The following is a 20,274-nucleotide window of genomic DNA, read 5'->3' on the forward strand; positions in this document are numbered from 1 at the left end:
GCCACCCAGGCACCCCTGTTATCAATACATTTCAAAACACTGAGCGATCCTGCATAACCCAACATAATCATAATAGATTAAAACATGCTATGAAATTTAATTTTCTATTATTTCACTTATGGTTTTCTAAACTCATAATACATTTCATTAAGAAAACTTTCACATATAAAACCTTAAGCTTTAAGAGACCATTTATGTGCAAAATGCAGAAACACTAAGATCCTATATACTGTCTTGGGGAAAAGGATCAAGGGAAGCGTATCACAGTCTGGTCTGTTTTCTATTCACTGCAGTGCTTCCTTTATAGCTAATAATGGCAATCAGTTCAAACAGCTTTTTATTCAATTTCTTTTCACATAAAAATGAAACAATGACCTCTAGTGGAATAAACTCAATCTACACCAACTGTACTTTAGTCTTACATTTATATATTTTTTGATTGATTCATACCGTAAACACCTAAATGTTAGTATTTCCACAAAAAAAAGTTTAAAATCTTTTGTTACTTTGGCATTTGACTTAAAATCAAAATGAACTTTCTATATAAACTGTTTTTAAAACAGACCAGGTTTTGTGAAGTACTCTATCACCAGAGCATTCGCAATTTGTAATTACCTACTGATATTTAACTCTGCTTCCCTTTTAGCCTAAAGCTCCATGAGGGCAGGAGTCAACTCATGTTTATTCACGTGTGCAAAGTCTGCTCTGACTGCCCCTTTAAAATCTGCTCTCCACCATACAGTATCATTGGGCTCCCTTGCCTTCTATGTGGGGTTCAATAGGAGCACCACAGATCAAAGATGGAAAATCACTGAGACACACACAAAACACACAAATGCACTTCTCTCTCCCTCAATGTGAATAACCCTCTAATGGGACCTATACCTTCTTTTTAGAAAATCTGTGCAGAAAATTTCCTTCACATTTAGAAAATAAAACAAAACCCCATGTGCATGATTAAATGTAAATACAGATTTAGTCCCCCCCCCCCCCAATTCTCAGGTGTTTTCCTTAGCATGTGAACAAATGGTAGGAAGCTCTACAAGGAACTGCATATACTGTGACATATTTTTCTCTAAGCTTAACCAATTGCAACAATTGGAAAAAATTCAATTTTGTTGTCAAAGTAGGTCTCTTTCTTTTTGTTCTTTAAGGACTTGTAAAAGTACTTGATAAAGGAGCCACCAACACGTACATTTCACATTAACAGGTTTTGACACTGCTCACAACTGATAATCTAGTAAATGTTATCTACAGTTTCAACTCAAGAGAATGTAAAACTATATTCTATTGAGATTAAAACAAAATAAAAACCCATTAACGAAGACAACTAAGTCTAAGACTCCTGAATTGGAAGTCTCCATAAAGTAAAACTCAGGAAAGGGGAATCAATTTCAGACTGAATCCAGAGAACGTTAATTTCTGAAGTACCAAAATGAACTTATTATTTCACTTGTAGGCAGGTTCTACAGAATGGAGTCAAAGTAAAACAATAAAATGCATATTCAGTGCATGTGAAATAGGTACGTATTCTACATACATTCATACAAAAACTTTAGTTCAAAAATTAAAAGTCTGATCTAAGAATGAAATCAGTCTGTGATTGCCTAGTAGAAATGCTTAGCTTCTACTATGTAAATATCATGAATCTATATGAACTATTAAAATTTGACAGTCAATAGACAACTGTGTCCTACATTTATGTTTATTAAAAACTGACATAAACAAAGCCTGTACAAAAAATATTCCAAATCACGTATCACTTTGAAATAGTAATCTTGAGAGACATTATCGCCTAGGACCCCCTCTTCCTCTACCCCGACCACGTCCTCTTCCTCTTCCTCGGCCTCGGCCTCTTCCTGCAACTAAGAAAAAAGAAAAACAAAGCAAGGTTAATTCTCTTCTGCAATGATGTTACCTGGGCCACCACAAACATCTAGAGGAAAGAAAACTTTAACCCAGCTTCTCTCAAATATGACCTCACAGCCATCCTTCCAATACATTATCATGCAGAACCCAAAGCTGCTGGCCTGCAAAGATAATTTTTATTTCATTTGATCTATGAGAAATTCACCAGGTTTATAAATATTTTTCTTTTTATCATGTCTCAACTTCACAAAATAAAATCCAAATGATCCGAACCTTACACAAGATGGAAGAGATATCCTATCAATGGAAAAGAACATGAACACCATGTGCCAGACTTTTCTGTTATTGTATAGAACCCAAGTTCAAAATTCAAAGCCAAGAAAGTCTAAAATACATTATATCAAACAACCTTATGACTCCAGAATCTTAAGTCATTTGATCCAATCATAACCAAGTACTTTAATCCTTACAGCAATATTCCTGTAGGCTGGTCATCCTAACCCTACTTGAATATTATAGTGACAAAAAACTCATTTCTCAAATGAACTTTTTCAATCTTCAGAGAGCGATGAATACTAAAAAAATCCTGACATGAAGTTCTAGTCGGTCACACTCTAAACTTCTACCCCTTGTTGCCAACCTTATCATTCAAAGAAGCAGAGTTAAGTCTAGGACTCCTGTTAAAACAAGGCAGATTAAGCACATTTATCTCCAATTCCTTCTGAAATACTACTCATGACAGGAAAGGAGTAAAAACAATAAATACCCATAAAGAGAAAAATGGAGGGAGGGAATACAGTGGTTGAAACATTTCAGAAAGTAGACTAAGAACTGTAAATGTTTAGTAAAGGAAGAATAACTCCTAGAAAACCTAGGACCTTAGAAGCCAAGGGTGAGATGAGGCAGGTGGCTGAAAACAAAATGGTTGACAATCATGTGGAGCAAGAAGACTGGCGAGTCTTCTCTTCCACACCTTGCAAAGCTAATGATTATTTCCCTGACAGGTACATAGGAGAGAAAAGGTAAAGTAAACCTAAAGACATTGAAGCAGAAATCTTCAGATTTGAAAATATATGCAAAGTGGATAACAGCAAGAGGCACAGAACTGATGGGAAGGGAATGGGTATTAATTTAGCATTTTTCAAGCTATAGGCTGCAACCTAAAATTTTTCTGAACTAAAAGAGGACAGGAAACATACGGGTTTTTGCATGTATTAGAATTCAGGAATTCTGAGATTTTTGTTTCAGTTATATAAATGAATGATACAAAGTGTATTTCCTAGTGTGGGAGGAAGGCAAAAAAAAGTCTCAAAATCAAGACCCTGTATTAAGTGAGGGTCTACAAAACACCCAGCCCCTTTCTCCTGCTTTGCTCCTATAATGCTGGCTACCAGGCATATATCCCCCACTGTAGATGACTGGAATCTTTTCATGAAAAAAAAAAAAAAAAACAAGCTCCAGAAACCACTCTAGATGATGAAATTTTGGGTCTCCTCAGTGAAGAGGTCAATTAACTCTTGAGCCACTCTATAGTGAGACCCGCCAATTCAGAAGTCCAGCCTCCCTTCCCAGAACTTGTCTTTTCAGGGTTCTTGTTAAATAATAGATGGCCAGGGACACCTGGGTGACTCAGTCTGTTAAGCATCTGACTTCTGGTCATGATCTCATGGTTCGTGTGTTCAAGCCCCTCACTGGGCTCTGCACTGACAGTGCGGAGCCTGCCTGGGATTCTCTTTGACGACCTCTCAAAAATAAATAGGTGGTTACCAAAGGAATGAGGGATGGGAGAATGGGTGAAATAGCTGATGGGATTAAGGAATGCACTCAACATGATGACCACAAGGCAACATATGGAATTGCTGAATCACTGTACTGCACACCTGAAACTAATATAATATTGTTATGTTAATTCACTGGAATTAAAAAAATAAATAAAAAAAATAAAAAGAGAAACCCAAGAATACAATGCCGAGTACAAAATAAAACTTAAAAAAAGAGGGGCACCTGGGTGGCTCAGTCGGTTGAGCGACCGACTTCAGCTCAGGTCATGATCTCATGGTCTGTGAGTTTGAGCCCTGCATTGGGCTCTGTGCCCACAGCTCAAAGCCTGGAGCCTGCTTCAGATTCTGTGCCTCCCTCTCTCTCTGCCCCTCCCCCACTCATGCTCTGTCTCTCTCTGTCAAAAATAGAAAAAACACGGGGTGCCTGGGTGGCGCAGTCGGTTAAGCGTCCGACTTCAGCCAGGTCACGATCTCGCGGTCCGTGAGTTCGAGCCCCGCGTCAGGCTCTGGGCTGATGGCTCAGAGCCTGGAGCCTGCTTCCGATTCTGTGTCTCCCTCTCTCTCTGCCCCTCCCCCGTTCATGCTCTGTCTCTCTCTGTCCCAAAAATAAATAAACGTTGAAAAAAAAAAAAAAATTAAAAAAAAAAAAAATAGAAAAAACAAAAATAAGAGAAAAGACTTAGACAATCACTCAAAAGACCCAATTATTAAGAATTCCAGGAAGAAAGACGGGCTCCTGGGTGACTCAGTTAGTTAAGCGTCTGATTTTGGCTCAGGTCATTATCTCGTGGATGGTGGATTCAAGCCCTACATCGGGCTCTGTGCTGACAGCTCAGAGCCTGGAGCCTACTTCAGATTCTGTGTCTCCCTCTCTCTCTCTCTCAAAAATAAATAAACATTAAAAAAAAAAAATCCAGGAAGAAAGAACAGTAAGTAAAGAGAAGACATTTATCAGAGCTACACATACCATTTCTTAGCTTGAAAGGCAAGAATACCCATATTGAAGGGGTCCACCAAACAGCCAAAACAACAAAATGGAGGAAACAATACAGAGAGCAAGCAAAGACCCTATGCCAAGTCATTAAGAAAGTTCAGAACAACAGGAATAGAGAGTTAAATCTCCAAATCTTCCAAAGTGTGTAAAGGGTCGGGGACTAGGATATGCAAAGGGACAAGAAGAATAGCATCAGTCTTTGGTATCAACACCAGAAACCATAATAAATACTATATGCATGCACATCAAGTACAGGGAATCAAAACAAAATAAAAAAATCTGTGGTGTTTGCAAATGTTAAATACACATTCACAAAAACATTTATAATCTTTCAAACTTACCAGCTTCCCTTTTCTTAGATTTCACCTTCGGTTCAACATCCACAAGTAGTGTATCCAGAGGTAAGCTGTCTGGCAGAATAAAATATCGAATGTTATTTCCTCGAATACTCAGTGTTTCCAGTTGTACTGGTTCTCTATTCTTCAAAGTCATTTTCACTGCTTTAAGATGTGTATTCATGCTGACATCTACACCTAGAGGGGGAAAAAGAGGGCAATTATTAGCACGATAAAGAAGGCAACCAGTTTACCTATCAGGCCACAGTAAATACCAGAGAGTGCTATCTGTTCTGCTACAGTGCACATTTCTAAGATATAATTTAATACAATTAGTAAATGGGTGAATGTCAGTATAAACCAGAAATCCTTTCTTCAAAGATTATCCCCAGGACATTAATGTTTTGCACGGTTAGATATGCTTACAGATGTGAATGCAACAAGCTCTGGAGGAATGCGAGTGGTATCCATGACTCATTCTCACTGTGCCCAGGTATTCTTATCTCAGGGTGAGCAATGTTTATTGCATGTTCTGTCTCCATAACTTCCTTATACCCCATTCCACATTAGATTCATCCTTCTCTTAAATATAAAGTTCTATTTGTACTGCAGTATTTTTTGTTACTATGAATTTAACACGTTTTTTTTTTTTTAAATGGACGTTACTGTTTTTGTTAGTATTTTAATTACCAAGTTGCCCAGGTTTTAAATGGTCTGCTTCAAACTATTTTTCCTATGTTTCCAGTTTGAGATTTTACAAAATAAAAACAATTTTCTAGAATGAATATATGGCAGTATAGTAGAAACACCCAATTACTGGAGCCTTTACCAATATAGCTGAACAAATGGGATAACTAAAGATCTAGTTAATTTTTATTAAATTGAGTTTATTTTTTTGAGACAGATAGCAAGCAAGGGAGGGTTAGAGACAAAGAGGGAGACAGAGAATCCTAAGCAGGCTCCACGCTGTCAGTGAAGAGCTTGATGCAGGGCTCGAACCCACAAACTGTGAGATCATGACCTGGGCTGAAATCAAGAGTCGGATGTCTAACTGACTCAGCCACCCAGGTACCCCAAGATCTAGTTAATTTCTGACCCTAGGCAGTTAGGCCAGAAACATGAATTCTTTCAACTTTCCCAACATCCATCTCAAATTTATTAGTTTTACTACTAATCTTTTCCTCCTTCTTTTGAAAAAGAAGAGATCCTCTTCTTTTCCAAAATTAATATACTTTTGAGATAGTCTATCTCCTTGGGGATCTTGATCCATCAAGGGAGAGGAAAAAATGAGATGTATGAGCGCTTTCTACGTGTTAGGAACTGCGTGTTAAAATGTTTTAACTTAATCCTCAATATCCTTATTATGAGGACTAAAACACATATTCATATAGGATGCAAGAAACTTGTAACCTGTAACTTGTGTTACTGAGGGGAATAGAACAGATTTTCGTAAATTTTGCTCATCCTATGAGCTGAAAATCTTCCCCCACCCGGGATATCGCTTATTAAGTACCTACTATATATGTTAGGCAAACCTTATATTATGTTTTTTTGTGTCAAGCATCACTAGATTTTGAGTTCCTAAAAAGTGAGAAGAACACTCTCCTTCCTCCACCACATCTAATACAGAGTTCAGGAGAGAGCAAACTAAATCCTTACTTATGGAGTTTCAAAAGAATAGCAATTACTCTTCCTCAGATATGGTCACGGACCATATGGTATTGAAACTTTATACTGTACCAATTTCCTTTCAAAGCAATTCGTGTTGCAAATGTGAGTATATTCAAATATTATCACCATATTAACACCAATTAACACCATATATTTCTCTTGGTGTACTCAGATGCTGGATCTACACATTAAAAATTTATAGGGGCTCCTGGGTGGCTTGCTCAGTTGAGCATCTGACTCTTGGTTCTGGCTCAGGTCACGAACCCAGGGTCATGGGATCGAGCCCCATGTTGGACTCCAGGCTGAGTGTGGAGCTTAAGATTCTCTCTCTCTCTCTGCTCCTCTCCCCTGCTTGTGTGCTCTAAAAAATAATAATAAATTAAATTATTTATAAACTTACAGTTTAAATATTTCAGAGACTGGGATCACATGCTAAGATAGCATTCTCATTCATTTGGCTCAGAAATTGTTTTGAAGTTTTGCAATCTTGGGGAGACCACCTACCATGAGTGAATATCCACCACGAGTGAAGAATCACAGTAGCCTTAAATATAAAACTACGCATACAATACTATTAAAGCAAAGAGTTAGACACATAAGAAAAAACCTAAAAGTAAATACTCCCAAATACTCTATTTCCCATATATATTTTCAGCCAAGGTAATCAAACATGAAAAACCCATCCTCTATCTTCAAGGACTTACTGGTCTAAAAGGTGGAAGAGGTAGAAAAAAGTGTTATAAAAAGCCATCCTGTATCCATACCTGTGATTGTTCCATGGACCTGTGTTCCATTCTTTAATTCAATGGTTACAGTTTCATGACTCAATTTCATCAAAAATCTGTAAAAACGTGGAAATAAAACAACAAATGTTCACCTTTAACACCTTAAAATCTTTTGAGTGAAAGAGTGAAATTTCTAGATGTTCAAAATCTGCTGTAGATGCTACTTGCACCAATTCCTATTAATAATCTGCATGACAACTTCAGTTTTCCTTGAATTATACCTTTAATATTTATGAAGGAACGTAATACCAGAAACTGTTATTTGGACATTTCTGATTGTCTAAACCATTATACAGCTTTATCTCCAAGCCATGCATACAGGTCATAAAATCATTATAATTCACAAAAACTGAAACAAGAAATTATATGAAGGTAGTGAAAAAGGTACGAACTTCCAGTTATAAGGTAAATTAAGTATTAGGAATGTGAGGTACAACATGACTATAGTTAACACTGCTACATGGTACATTTGAAAGCTGCTAAGAGAGTAGATCCTAAAGTTCTCATCACAAGGAAAAAACCTTTTTTCCCCTCTTTTTTGGTGTCCATAACAGATGATGTATGTTAACTAAACTTACTGTGGTAATCATTTGGCAATATATGTAAGCCAAATCATTATGCTATATACCTTAAAACTAATATAGAATTATCCGTCAACTATCTCACTAAAATGGAAGAAAAAACAAATTATGATAGTAAAAAAAAATTACATGCTTCCTATATGTATAAACACTAAAAGTCTCCCTTCGTAACCCCCCCCATGTATATGGGGAGATTCTTTAGACCATTTTACATGCATTCATAAGCATACAGATGAAATGTTTTTATGCAAACTGAGCCATAACTTTATTGACTTCTATACCTTGTAGTTCTCATTTAGCAGTTTAAAGACATTTAGAAATCACAAATCCATTTATGCAAATCCTCAGCAACACTAACTGTAACCGATCTTCTAAATTTTTGTCACTTCTACAGGGAAAAAAAGACAATGTGTTTTTCCTTATTATTTGTGAGATTAAACATCTTTTCATGAAGATGGGGAATTTGCATTTCTTCTATGAATTACCTATTCACATTATTCACACATGTTCAATTAGGTCAAAAGTTTTTTTATTTTCTACCAGTTTGCCACAGCCATTCGTGTTTTGTTTGTGGTTTGCATTTTTATATTGTTAAATTTCTGAATCTTCCTCAGGTATTAATCTGTGTAAGAGTATATTCCCTCCCCAAGACTGTAAAAAGTCTTATTTCTTCTACTTTTCTATTTTGAGTTTTCATCTACCTGGAATTAATCTCTTTTCCATGCAGCATGAGGTAGAAATCTACCTTTATTCTTGGCTCAAGTCATGATCTTGCGTTTCATGAGACTGAGCCCCATGTCAGGCTCTGTGCTCACAGGATGGAGCCTGCTTGGGACTGACTCTCTCTCTCTCTGCCCCTCCCCTGCTCACACTCTCTCTCTAAATAAACATTAAAAATAAATAAAATGTTCCCATTTATGTGGGTATGTCTCCACACAACTTACACTTTCATATCGTCTTCATCATGAATTTTCTAATGAGGACATTCTCCTACGTAATCATAATACCACAATCACATGCAGGATGATGAACAATAATCCTTCACTATGATCCAATAATGTCCACATTCAAAATTTCTAATCTATAATATAGACTTTGTACACCCTATCATAGTATCACACTGAATGGTACATGTAGGATCACCTATTTTTCTCCCCCATTAGACTACTGCTTAGGGTAGGGATCAAGACCTTTACACCTAATCCTGGGTGGTCATGGGCACTAAATCAACAGTTCGCTGAAATGTTTCAATGACTAAAAAAGAAGACAATCTTAAAATACCACTTTTTTAGTGGCACTGCCAGCCATGGAAAAGGGGGGGATACTTGGATTGCGACATATTAAGTCCCAAATTTTAAAAAGTTAATCTGACTTATATAAAGATCCATTATATTGAATACTTCTCATATTTGCTGTCAAGGAAAGAAAGTCTCTCTCAATAAATTGTTAATGCTTTATTTCACTGGGTAAGAATTCTTTAATTTACCTCTACAATAATCACTTATAACTATATTAGCCTAGAATTTCATCTAATAGTTTCTTTCCATGATCAAACTTTGGTTTTCAAAAAATCTTTTATTTTGGGGCACCTGGCTGGCTCAGTAGGCAGAACAAGGAACTCTTGATCTCTGGGTCATGAGTTTGAGCCTCATGTTGGACACAGAGTTTACATAATTTAAAAAAAATAATTAACTGTCCCACTCAGTAATATTTAACTTTTAGAGAAGTCCAAATCATTTTTGAAAGTAGTATTAAAGTAAAAATAAAACCTTTTAGTAATCAAACAATCTACCATATGGAAGGAAGTAAAAGGAAAACCAAAGTAAGCAAAATGGCTTCTGAAGGGACCAAAATACATTTTAACAAGTCCAAGGATGTTTTTTAAATAATATTTATCATTATATGTTATCTGGTAGTCCCTGTGCATGGCAATGAGGATTAAAAATGAGTAGGACTAGGCCTCCAAGGAGCTCAAACTCTAATAGAAAGGACAGACACATAAAAGATATTTTATTTTAAAGGTAATTAAATTTAAAATGTAATGGATGTAGGCACAGGCTTTTACCAGGAACATAATGTAGCATGGATAGGAGGGAGTCAGAACTTAGTGGACTTCTAGTAAGAAGTCTGAAAAGTTGGAAACACGCAGCAAAAAGAAACCAGAGCAAAGATTTGGGAATAAGAAATAGCACAATGCACAGAAATTACAGCTACACTACCAATGGAATGTTAAGTCCCAGAAAATGAGTAGGTAATTTCCTTTCATGCGGAGCCCAAGCTGTTAAAGAGCTACTTGAGAATTTTCATCAATGGAGTACCACCACCAGGGTCATATTCACACTGGAAGACAATTTAGGTGGCTAGAGCAGTACATAGGTTAAAATTACAGTTATCAAGACACAGGAAAAACAAATAGATCAATGAAACAGAATAGAGTCCAGGAATGGACCCACATTTATATAGTTAATTTTGGGGGACCTGGTTGGCTCAGTCGGTTAAGCATCCAACTCTTGATTTTGGCTGAGGTCATGATCCCAGGGTTGCAGGGATCACCACAGGTTCAGTGTGGAGCCTGCTTAACATTCATTCATTCTCTCTCTCTCTCTCTCTCTCTCTCTCTCTCCCCCCCCCCCGCTGTCCCTCTCCCCCACTTGCTCTCTTTATATTTATATACTAAACATATACTATATACGTATACAAATATAAATATATATGTATATATAAAATAATCTTCTACAAAGGTGCCAATGGGACTGTCAAAGCACTCCAATGGGCAAAGGAAAACCTTTCCAACAAATGATACAATCTATGGTAATAGGGATTTACATTCCCTAAGAATATAGAATAATTGGAAATCTATACTGAAAAAAACAAACCTGGACCCCTAATTCATTCCACTTACCAAAATTAATTCATGACAGATCACAGGCCTAAACATAAAAGTAAAATCATAAAGCTTTAAGAGGAAAACACAGGAGAATAACTTTATGGTTTGAGGGTAGGCAAAAAAATTTCTTGACAGTACACAGATAATCACCATAAAAGGAAAAGCTGGTAAATTAAAACTTCCTCAAAATAAACTACTACTCACAAAAGACATTAAGGAAATGAACAAGCAAGTCAAACTGGGAATAGTTATACCTGACAAAGAACTAGTATGCAGGTTATATAAAGAAAATTCCTACAACTCAATAATAAAACAACACAATTAAAATGAAACACTTCACAAAGATACATGAATAGTCAATAAGCAGGTGAAAAAGTGTTCAACATCATTAGGCATTAGGAAAATACAAGGGGAGCCTGGGTGGCTCAGTCAGTTAAGCTTAGGCTCAGGTCATCATCTCATGGTTTGAGCCCCACATGGGGCCCTGCAACGGACAGTGCTTGGGATTCTCTCTCTCTACCCCTCCCCCACCCCCCAGGCCCCCCCCACACTCTCGCTCTCTCTTTCTCAAAATAAATAAATTTAAAAGGCTTTTTTAAAAAAAGAAAAGAGGGGCGCCTGGGTGGCGCAGTCGGTTAAGCGTCCGACTTCAGCCAGGTCACGATCTCGCGGTCCGGGAGTTCGAGCCCCGCGTCGGGCTCTGGGCTGATGGCTCAGAGCCTGGAGCCTGTTTCCGATTCTGTGTCTCCCTCTCTCTCTGCCCCTCCCCCGTTCATGCTCTGTCTCTCTCTGTCCCAAAAATAAATAAACGTTAAAAAAAAAAAAAAAAAAAACTTTAAAAAAAAAAAAAAAAAGAAAAGAAAATGCAAATTAAAACCATAGTAAGACACTACTACACAAGCAATGAAATGGCTAAAATTAAACTGACTACAAATATTGTTAAGGGTGTGGAGCAATTGGAATTCTAATATACTGTTGGTGGGTGTGTAAAATGGTATACAACCGCTTGGGAAAATGATCTGGCATCTTCCTATAGAACTAAAGTATACACGATGCTATGATCCAGCAACTCCACTCCTAAATATCCACCGCCCAAAATGAAAAAAGACTTGCACAAGAATGTTCAAAGCAATTTTAAAGAAAATACACATGTAAGTTTTAAATTTCTAAGATTAAGCAAACACCTAACGTGGGGGCTCACGTTTACAACCTCAAGATCAACTGAGCCAGCCCGGCGCCCCCAAAACATGTAACTTTTAAACATACAATGAACTTATCTACTAATAAAATTAAACAAATTACTGATACAAGCCACAATGTGGATGAATCTCAAAAATATGCTGCGTAAGACATTTTACACAAGAATGCATACTGCATAATTCCAAATACGTATATGAAATTCTACTGAAACCAAAACTAAGCAATGGTAGAAGAAACTGATTGCCAGGGGGGTTATGAGAACACAAGACTGACTGGGAAGGGCTTGAGAGAAATGAAGTTTTGGTAATGTTCCATATCTCAACAGGGGTTTGGGTTACAGAGGTGTGCAAATTTTTTTAAATTGGCAAATATATACTGTATTTCATAGCATGAGACAGTTAAAATCTTGGGTGGAAAAAAAAGAGCCTTTATGGCTTAGTGGTGTGACTGGAATGGTAGTGAAGGTATTGTGGCAGGAAAAATAGTTATCCCAGCCCAGGAACCAAACAGATTTGAATTATTTTCTGATGAATCCTTCACTATCTGAATTCTTTTTACTTACTGAAACTTAAATATCCAATTGATACAGTATCCTTTGGTATCCAAATCCACTATGAAAATTTTAAAAACCAAAGAAAATTGGGTAACAAGAGCTACTTTTAGGAGGTAGGTAAAATTGTGAAAACCTGTCAACTTATCAGTTTATTAAGAGGGAAAGAGGGGCGCCTGGGTGGCGCAGTCGGTTAAGCGTCCGACTTCAGCCAGGTCACGATCTCGCGGTCCGTGAGTTCGAGCCCCGCGTCAGGCTCTGGGCTGATGGCTCGGAGCCTGGAGCCTGTTTCCGATTCTGTGTCTCCCTCTCTCTCTGCCCCTCCCCTGTTCATGCTCTGTCTCTCTCTGTCCCAAAAATAAATAAAAATGTTAAAAAAAAAAAAAAAAAAGAGGGAAAGATATCAAAAGACAACACCCAAATTTTTGGTTAAGGTGACAGTAAGGTGCCACCAACCCCTGTACAGAAATAAGTCAACTGAAAATGCAAACCAGTTAAACAACTACTCATTTTCTTGGCACAAAATACACTCTCCAGTAAGAAGACATTTTACTTCTATAGTCTAATACACAGAATAAGATTCAGTACAGCTTTTAAATTTTTCAGGAAAACTGTCACAACCCACAATAACTTTAAATGAGATAAACTGATTCCAAAGAGCATTACACAAAAATTAACTATAAATAGATTCAGACTGACAGTTATCTACAAATTGTGAAAATATACTTTAAATTCTGGGGTGTTTTTCTCCAAAGCTAAATTCAAACAAAAATAGACTAAAAGTTAACCTTAAATGCCTTCTCTCTATAAACTCCACTCGAAATACATATTCAGGTTTTATATGTTATTTCAACCATACTAGAAATTATCTACTTGTCTGTCTTAACAAAACATAAAGTTCCAAAAAGGCAAGCATTCTGCCTTTAAAACATTAAAAAAAAAAAAAATCCATTACCAGTGCAGTTTAACAGGTGCCCAGTAACTGATCGCAATTGACAAACCTTGATTCAGACAAGGGACTGACTAGCTGTTACACTTGTAACTGCTAACTTAATCAGAAACGTTCTCTATGTTCCAGGCCCTCTGCCTCCGGGAAAAACACCAAAACCAAATCTCTTTCCAAGCAGTTTATAATGAATTCCTCAAATCAGTAAACCAATAGGCTCAACTAACCGATCAAGTTTAAACACAGAAATAAAACAGAATGCGATTACCTGCATAAATCAGCCACAAATATGGAAAATGATTCTGCCTGAAGTTGGGAGATTTTTTTCCCCTGAATTAAAGAACTATCTTGAAAGGAAATCTTAGTTGAGTAACCTTAAATCGAAAAAGTTATCAAAAATAAACTAGAAAAAAGTAATTAAATCAGAAGTCCAACACTGATTTAAGACATTTCGGAAATGAGTTTATTTCCAGATAGTCCTGCAGCTTCTAGGTACTTTTTTAAAGTTCATTAATTTAACTCAACGCATAAAATTTTTGTGTCTCCCACGTTCTCAGAGAGCGAACACTTAGTTATATTTGCGGTTCCTGCAGGCAGAGAGGGACCAGAAAAGTAACCTAGACTAAGAGCAGAAATTCCAATGAAATGAAAATCTTCAACTAACCGAAAATAAGAGCTTGTAAGGCTGGCGCTGCACCTTTAAGACCTCTTAGACACTAGATGGGACGAAACCGCCAGGCCTTTACGGCCACCTCTCGAAAGATACACGGGATCCGCACGCAATTCAGTCTGAAGCCCAGGCCCAGCGCCCGCGGCGGCGCGGTCAAGATGGGGCGGGAGCAGCGGGCGCGGGAGGCCGTTACCAGGCCGCGCGCGCACGCGGCTTTCGCGCCTTCCGTAATTAGGCAGCCCGGCCTGCCGCTCCCGGCTCAAATGGTCACAGCCCCGACCCGGCTGGGTCACCTCCTCACCTTACGAGCTTCATCCTAGCGGTGCCGGCACTCTTTCGGTCGGATAGCGCACAAAACGCGACCACCCAAGTCCAAAAAGCCTGGGAGTATGAATGGCCGGAAACGCCTACTCCCTGGGTACCGACGTAAAGAGCGCGAGAAGCGATGTGAACGCAAAGCGGAAACGCCGGGCCGCGCTGGACCGAATTCCCTTCCGGCCGCGCGGAACGCCACTGCGGCCTCTGGCGGCTGGGGGTGTGTCTTGCGACTGCTGAGGGCGTTTAGACCTGGTACAGGAGGAAATTCCCAGTAAGAGGTGGATTTGAGGATATCAAATCTAGTTAGTGCGCCTTTTGCCACGGCCAGAAGCCGTGTACTATGCAACACTAAATACACTCGTGAACAAAGGAAATTTCTGAGAAAGCTCAAGAATTACGCTAATTCTTCTTCAACACCAGGAACCTCTGCACTACTTAATGTACCTGAAGGAAATCATACAGATTAACTGATTGTTTTTACTTTAAATTCTGATCACAAAGATACCCTACACTGTGGAGAGATTTTCTAATAAGCTCATAAACTGTTTCATACCTTCTGTCTTCTTTCCCTCTGAAACCTTTTATAGGCTCTCAAATCACTTTCTGCTAATATTTCCTACTGTGAGAAAACCAGAAGCCATCCTTCAGCTCTTCTTCCAGTTAGAAGGACAGAAGTATTGTTGCTCCTTTCCAAGGCAAATTCCTCTCCATTGTAGTCTGGATCCCATGTCTCACTTTCTCAAGAATTTCACTCCTTCAGTTATCTCCAAACTTAAATTATCAATTTCTCTCTCTATGGGATTTTTTTTATAAGCATACAAATTTATCTTAAAACAAAATTCTCCTCTGATGCAGCTCCAACTACTGTCAGATTTCTTTCACATAAAAACTTCTTGAATGAACTGTCTACACTTGTTTTATCACCTCTATTTCACTCTTCAAACTCACTGAAACTGCTTTTCTAAAAGTCATCAAAAACCTCCAAGACAAACCTCTATCTTCATCTTACTCAGTATTTCAGTTGTATTTAACACGAATACTACCCCTTTGAAACACGCTGCTCTCCAGATTTTCAGGATGCTAAGCTCACCTGGTTTTACTTCTATGCCACTAGTTACACTTTCTAGGTCTCAGCTGCCTCTTTCTCTACTGAGCCATTGCATGCTGGAGTGTATCAGGGCTTACCCTCCATGTACTCTTCATATGGATACTTTGTCCTTTAGCCTAGGTGATCTCTAAAACCATGGCTGTAATTTATATCTCCAGCCTGATCTTCATCCCTGATTATCAGAACTCTTGGATGTTGTAAGGCAATGGTCATCAAACTTTTAGGTGCATAGGACACACCTGAGGAAACTTTAGAATGAAAATTCTGGAGGGACCTGGGTGGCTCAGTAGGTAAAATGTGTGACTTTGGCTCAGGTCATGATTTCATGGTTCATGAATTCAAGCCCTGCATCAGGCTCTCTGCTGTCAGTACAGAGCCTGCTTTGGATTCTCTGTCCCCTTCTCTCTCTGCTCCTCCCCACTCACATTCTCTCTGTCTCCTCTCTCAAAAATAAATATTAAAAACAGAGAAAATTCTAATTCAATTGGTTTGGGGGCTGAAATTCCATATTTCTAAAAGCCTTCAGTTCGGTTCAGCCTTCAGTTGATGAAGATGCCCCTAGTTTATGGACCATCATATGAGTAGCAAGACTGTTATTGTTCATTTGTGTGTTGCCTGCTCAATATCTATCCCTCTGTCTTCCCACCAGTTCCTAATAATCTCCTGATGATCTATGTATTCCGAAAGAAGCTGACTCTACCCTTATGTCAGTCATCACATTATATTATTTGTCCACAGTGGCCTTGGAATGCAGGCTGATCCAGTCAGACCTTTGCAGGGAATACTCTATCCTTTTGGATGTGAATGGACAGGCAGTAGAACCAAGTGAAGAATCAGTCTTAGGAGAGAGTTAAAAAAAAAAAAATTAAAACTCATGACCCATATTAAAAAGCCCATGGATTTAAAAAAAATGCCTAAATGTGGCTATTTAAATTAAAAGTAAATAAAATTACAAAGTCAGTTCCTCAGTTGCAATACTCACATTTCACTCAAGAGGCATTTGTGGCTATGGCTACACTTTGGGACAGTGCAGATCTAGGGCATTTCCATCAGCACAGAAAGTTTGTTAGATACTGCTACCCTGTTTATTACCATATTTATTTCCTTCTTTGCATTTAATTGTTATTTACCTATTTACCTATTTACCTAACTTGAAAATATACTATCTGAAGGCAGGAATTTGTATCTGTTCTGTTAATTTCTGCATACCCAGCATCTTGAATAGTGACTTTCACAGAACATGCCCTCAATAAATATTTGTGAAATAATTGTCTTCTCCATTAGAATGTATGTTGCATGAGGAAGGAGACCCTGCGTGTATTGCTCATTACAGTATACCTAAGTATTGAGCACAGGGTACTCCTCCCTGTTATCCTCAAGTTCCTTCCTACTTTGGCTCTGCCTACCTTTTAATCTCTTTTCCCCTCAATAGTATTGGAATGTTTGAGTTCTTGAAACTCATCAAGCTCACTCTCCTCTCCAGACTTTTGTAATTTAGTTCTTTAATTTGGCTAATACTTACTCATTCCTTCTCAAGTATGTGGGGCCAGCATTATTACTTGTATGTGTAAGTAGTGAGTGTCCCAGAAAATGGCACATTGAAATGCCATTATCAGTTAATTTATACCAAATCAACTAGACTTTTTCTTTGTTTTTGATTTCTAGATTGAAGTTGCTTAGAATTTTGACTCTCTCCTAGTAACTCTCTCAAAATGTCAAGAGTCTTGAAATAAAGTCAACGAGAGTGGACTAATAAAGAAAAAGGCTTTATTTGCTGCTAGCAGAAGGATCAGTCTGAAAGTGAGACTACTCTGTCTTCTGTGAGTTAGCAGAAGTTTTACAGGTTATAGGCATTTAGATTGGTCACAAGAAAAGGAACAAGGAAGTGAAAATATGATGTGTGGAACAATGCAACTGCTTCATTATTAGTTTAAAAACATTTTTTTAATGTTTATTTACCTTTGAGAGAGAGAGAGAGAGTGTGAGCACAAGCAGGTGAGAGGGAGAGAGACTGGGAGACACAGAATCTGTAGCAGGTTCCAGGCTCTGACCTGTCAGCACAGAGCCCGACACAGGGCTTGAACCCATGAACCATGAGATCATGACCTGAGCCAAAGTCGGACGCTCAACCAACTGAGCCACCCAGGTGCCCCCATTATTGGTTTTTAGAAGTAGCTATCCTCACGCAGAAAAGTACATTCTGCAATTTGGAATTAGAAAAGAAAACAATTTAAACAATTCTAGATTACATTCACAATTTTGAGTTTCTCAAGAGAATTTACAAGGAGGGGCTTGTAGTTCTTCGTGTAAGGATTGTGCAAAAGACCTTCACAATTTACAGAACCATAATGTTGAGCACCAAGATGCATTATCTAGGCCACAGCATGTGTTCTCAGCATGTGTACATGGCAAAATGTGGATTAATAAGAGTTCTCCCCCAGAACTTTCTTAGGAGCTCTCAGGAATGGAGGCCTGTCTTTTTACTGGGATCAGTTTGCTGTGAGTTTCTGTAATTTTTGAAAGCTCAGTCAAGCAAGATAATTTATTCAGTTCATTATGATTTCTTTTAGTAGATAACCAAATTAAATAAACCAAATTCCAAAGTTCATAGACAGACTGCTCTCAATGAAAACCATTGACAGAAAGCAAGACAAATTTTGTCAAAAATGACATTACAGAATAATTAAGAATTTAACTACAAATTGAGACCTCTGGCATTAATGAATCAGAAGTGAGATATCTTTTAAAATGGTAAAGAGGGGTGCCTGGGTGGTTTAGTTGGTTAAGTGCTGGACTTCAGCTCAGGTCATGATTTCATGGTTCGTGGGTTCAAGCCTTGCAATGGGCTCTGCGCTGACAGAACAGGGCCTGCCTGGGATTCTCTCTCTCTCTCCTCTCTCTCTCTCTCTCTCTCTCTCTCTCTCTCTCTGCCCCTCCCCCACTCTCTCTCTCTCAAAATAAATAACTTTAAAAAATGATAAAGAATAGTGCTCAAGAAAGTTTATTTTTCCCATAAAACAATTTTTTAAACATTTTTATTGGTATATAATGGACATGAAATCATATAACCTGGGGCATCTGGGTGGGTCAGTCTATCAAGCATCTGACTTTGGCTCAGGTCATGATCTTGCAGTTTGTAGGTTCAAGCCCTGCGTTGGGCTCTGTGCTGACAGCTCAGAGCCTGAAGCCTGCTTCAGATTCTGTGTCTCCCTCTCTCTCTGCCTCTCCCCTGCTCATGCTCTCTCATTTTCTCAAAAATAAACGAACCAGAAAAAAGGTATACAGTGAGTTGATTAGATATGTTTATAGATTGCAATTATGGTTACCATCTTAGCTGACTCCTCTATGTCTCATAATTATTTGCTTTTTGTGGTGAGAATTAAGATCTACTCTCTTAGCAACTTTGATGTGTATAATATGGTGTTATAAAAGAAACTATTTTATACTTTCATGGCATGTTTAAGAAGCTGACTATATTTGGTTTTAGAAGAGAAAATCTAGAAAATGGCAGACATGAATTATACATCAAATATGATTTACTTATATACTGAAATAGATACATATGAGTTCACATGGCGTGACATTTGTAAGGATTCCTATGCTTCTGATGGTGACCAGTTCAACAAATAGAGTGGAATAGATTCCTCAGAAGCAGAGGCCTGTTTTGTGGGAAAGGAAACTTGTAAATATGGCAGAATTTGACTTACTGAAAATAAAGTGGTTTAGATGTCTCACAATCTAAAGGTGAAGGCAGATATAGGTGAGATAGCCTGGTACATAAACCACTTCAATCAGGTTGGCAGTTTACTCCTGAGTCACCCCCCTATTAAAGCCATTTGGCATATGCCATTAATGTAACATTGTGTTCCCAAGTAACAAGGTATGGTGATGTGGACAATGGCCTCACCCATCAATACATCTGGTTGTGGTTTTTAAGCCACAGACTCTTTCCAGACGAAACTGACAAGTAGCTCAATAAAGTTTTATGGAAAATGTATTGTCAGAAAATCAGTCTTGACACCAGGCTTTACAAACTTAGAGCACATTTGGTTTTATTAAGTTCCAAAAAAGCAGGTCGGGGAGAACCCACGTGTGATCATGTCTTCAGATTCTCAAAAGCATGAGTACCGATTTTACCCAACCTCACAGTTCTGCAAATAAAATCAGCACAGTTAAGTGTGTTCAAAAGGATTGTGGGAACCACGAATCCTAGTGATAGAAACCTAGGCTCTAGCTTTAGAGGCTTCGAAGAGCCACAGTTTTGTCTGAACACCCGCCATGACTAAATCTAGTGGAACGTTCTACAATTTCTAGTCGACTCTTGCGCGCCCGCACACAAGAAAGAAACTGTGCAAAGACAAGATGAAGCCCTGGATTTTTTGGAAGCGCTGGAGTGCAGTGTGGGGTAAGGAAAGAGAAGGGTCAACTGCCTTCCGGCTTTTTTTTCTTTACATTGCCCCATATCGAAGATTAAAGGTATTTGAAGGTCGCAGAGAGCAGTTCCCACAACCCACCGAGGGTTCGGCGGCGACGCACTACCAAGACAAACTACCACCGCTGGGGGCGTGAGTGGCTTTAT

At 38.3% G+C, this 20,274-nt stretch overlaps 1 protein-coding gene across 2 annotated transcripts; it reads right to left on the bottom strand.

Annotated features, from left to right (window-relative positions):
- Positions 1–1,689: 1,689 nt before the first annotated feature.
- SNRPD1 (small nuclear ribonucleoprotein D1 polypeptide) lies at positions 1,690–14,698 on the bottom strand. Of its 2 annotated transcripts, none has more exons than XM_030336795.1 (4): positions 14,571–14,698; positions 7,415–7,491; positions 4,986–5,177; positions 1,690–1,865 (listed from the first exon to the last, which is right to left on the bottom strand). In XM_030336795.1, exons 1-4 carry the CDS (start codon positions 14,582–14,584, stop codon positions 1,789–1,791), a joined length of 360 nt encoding a protein of 119 aa, XP_030192655.1. In that variant the 5' UTR covers positions 14,585–14,698; the 3' UTR covers positions 1,690–1,788. The 2 variants fall into 2 exon arrangements, with proteins under 2 accessions (XP_030192655.1, XP_030192656.1); XM_030336796.1 differs by lacking the exon at positions 14,571–14,698 and adding an exon at positions 14,264–14,363.
- Positions 14,699–20,274: the final 5,576 nt, after the last annotated feature.

This window comes from Lynx canadensis, chromosome D3, assembly GCF_007474595.2.
Source record: "Lynx canadensis isolate LIC74 chromosome D3, mLynCan4.pri.v2, whole genome shotgun sequence".
NCBI classification, from domain to species: domain Eukaryota; kingdom Metazoa; phylum Chordata; class Mammalia; order Carnivora; family Felidae; genus Lynx; species Lynx canadensis.

Coding starts and splice junctions, on each gene's coding strand:
- SNRPD1 (XM_030336795.1), bottom strand. Junction 5,178..7,414: donor GGTCCATGGAACAATCACAG/GTATGGATACAG, acceptor TTCCCCCTCTAG/GTGTAGATGTCAGCATGAAT. Junction 1,866..4,985: donor ATCTAAGAAAAGGGAAGCTG/GTAAGTTTGAAA, acceptor CTTTTTTCTTAG/TTGCAGGAAGAGGCCGAGGC.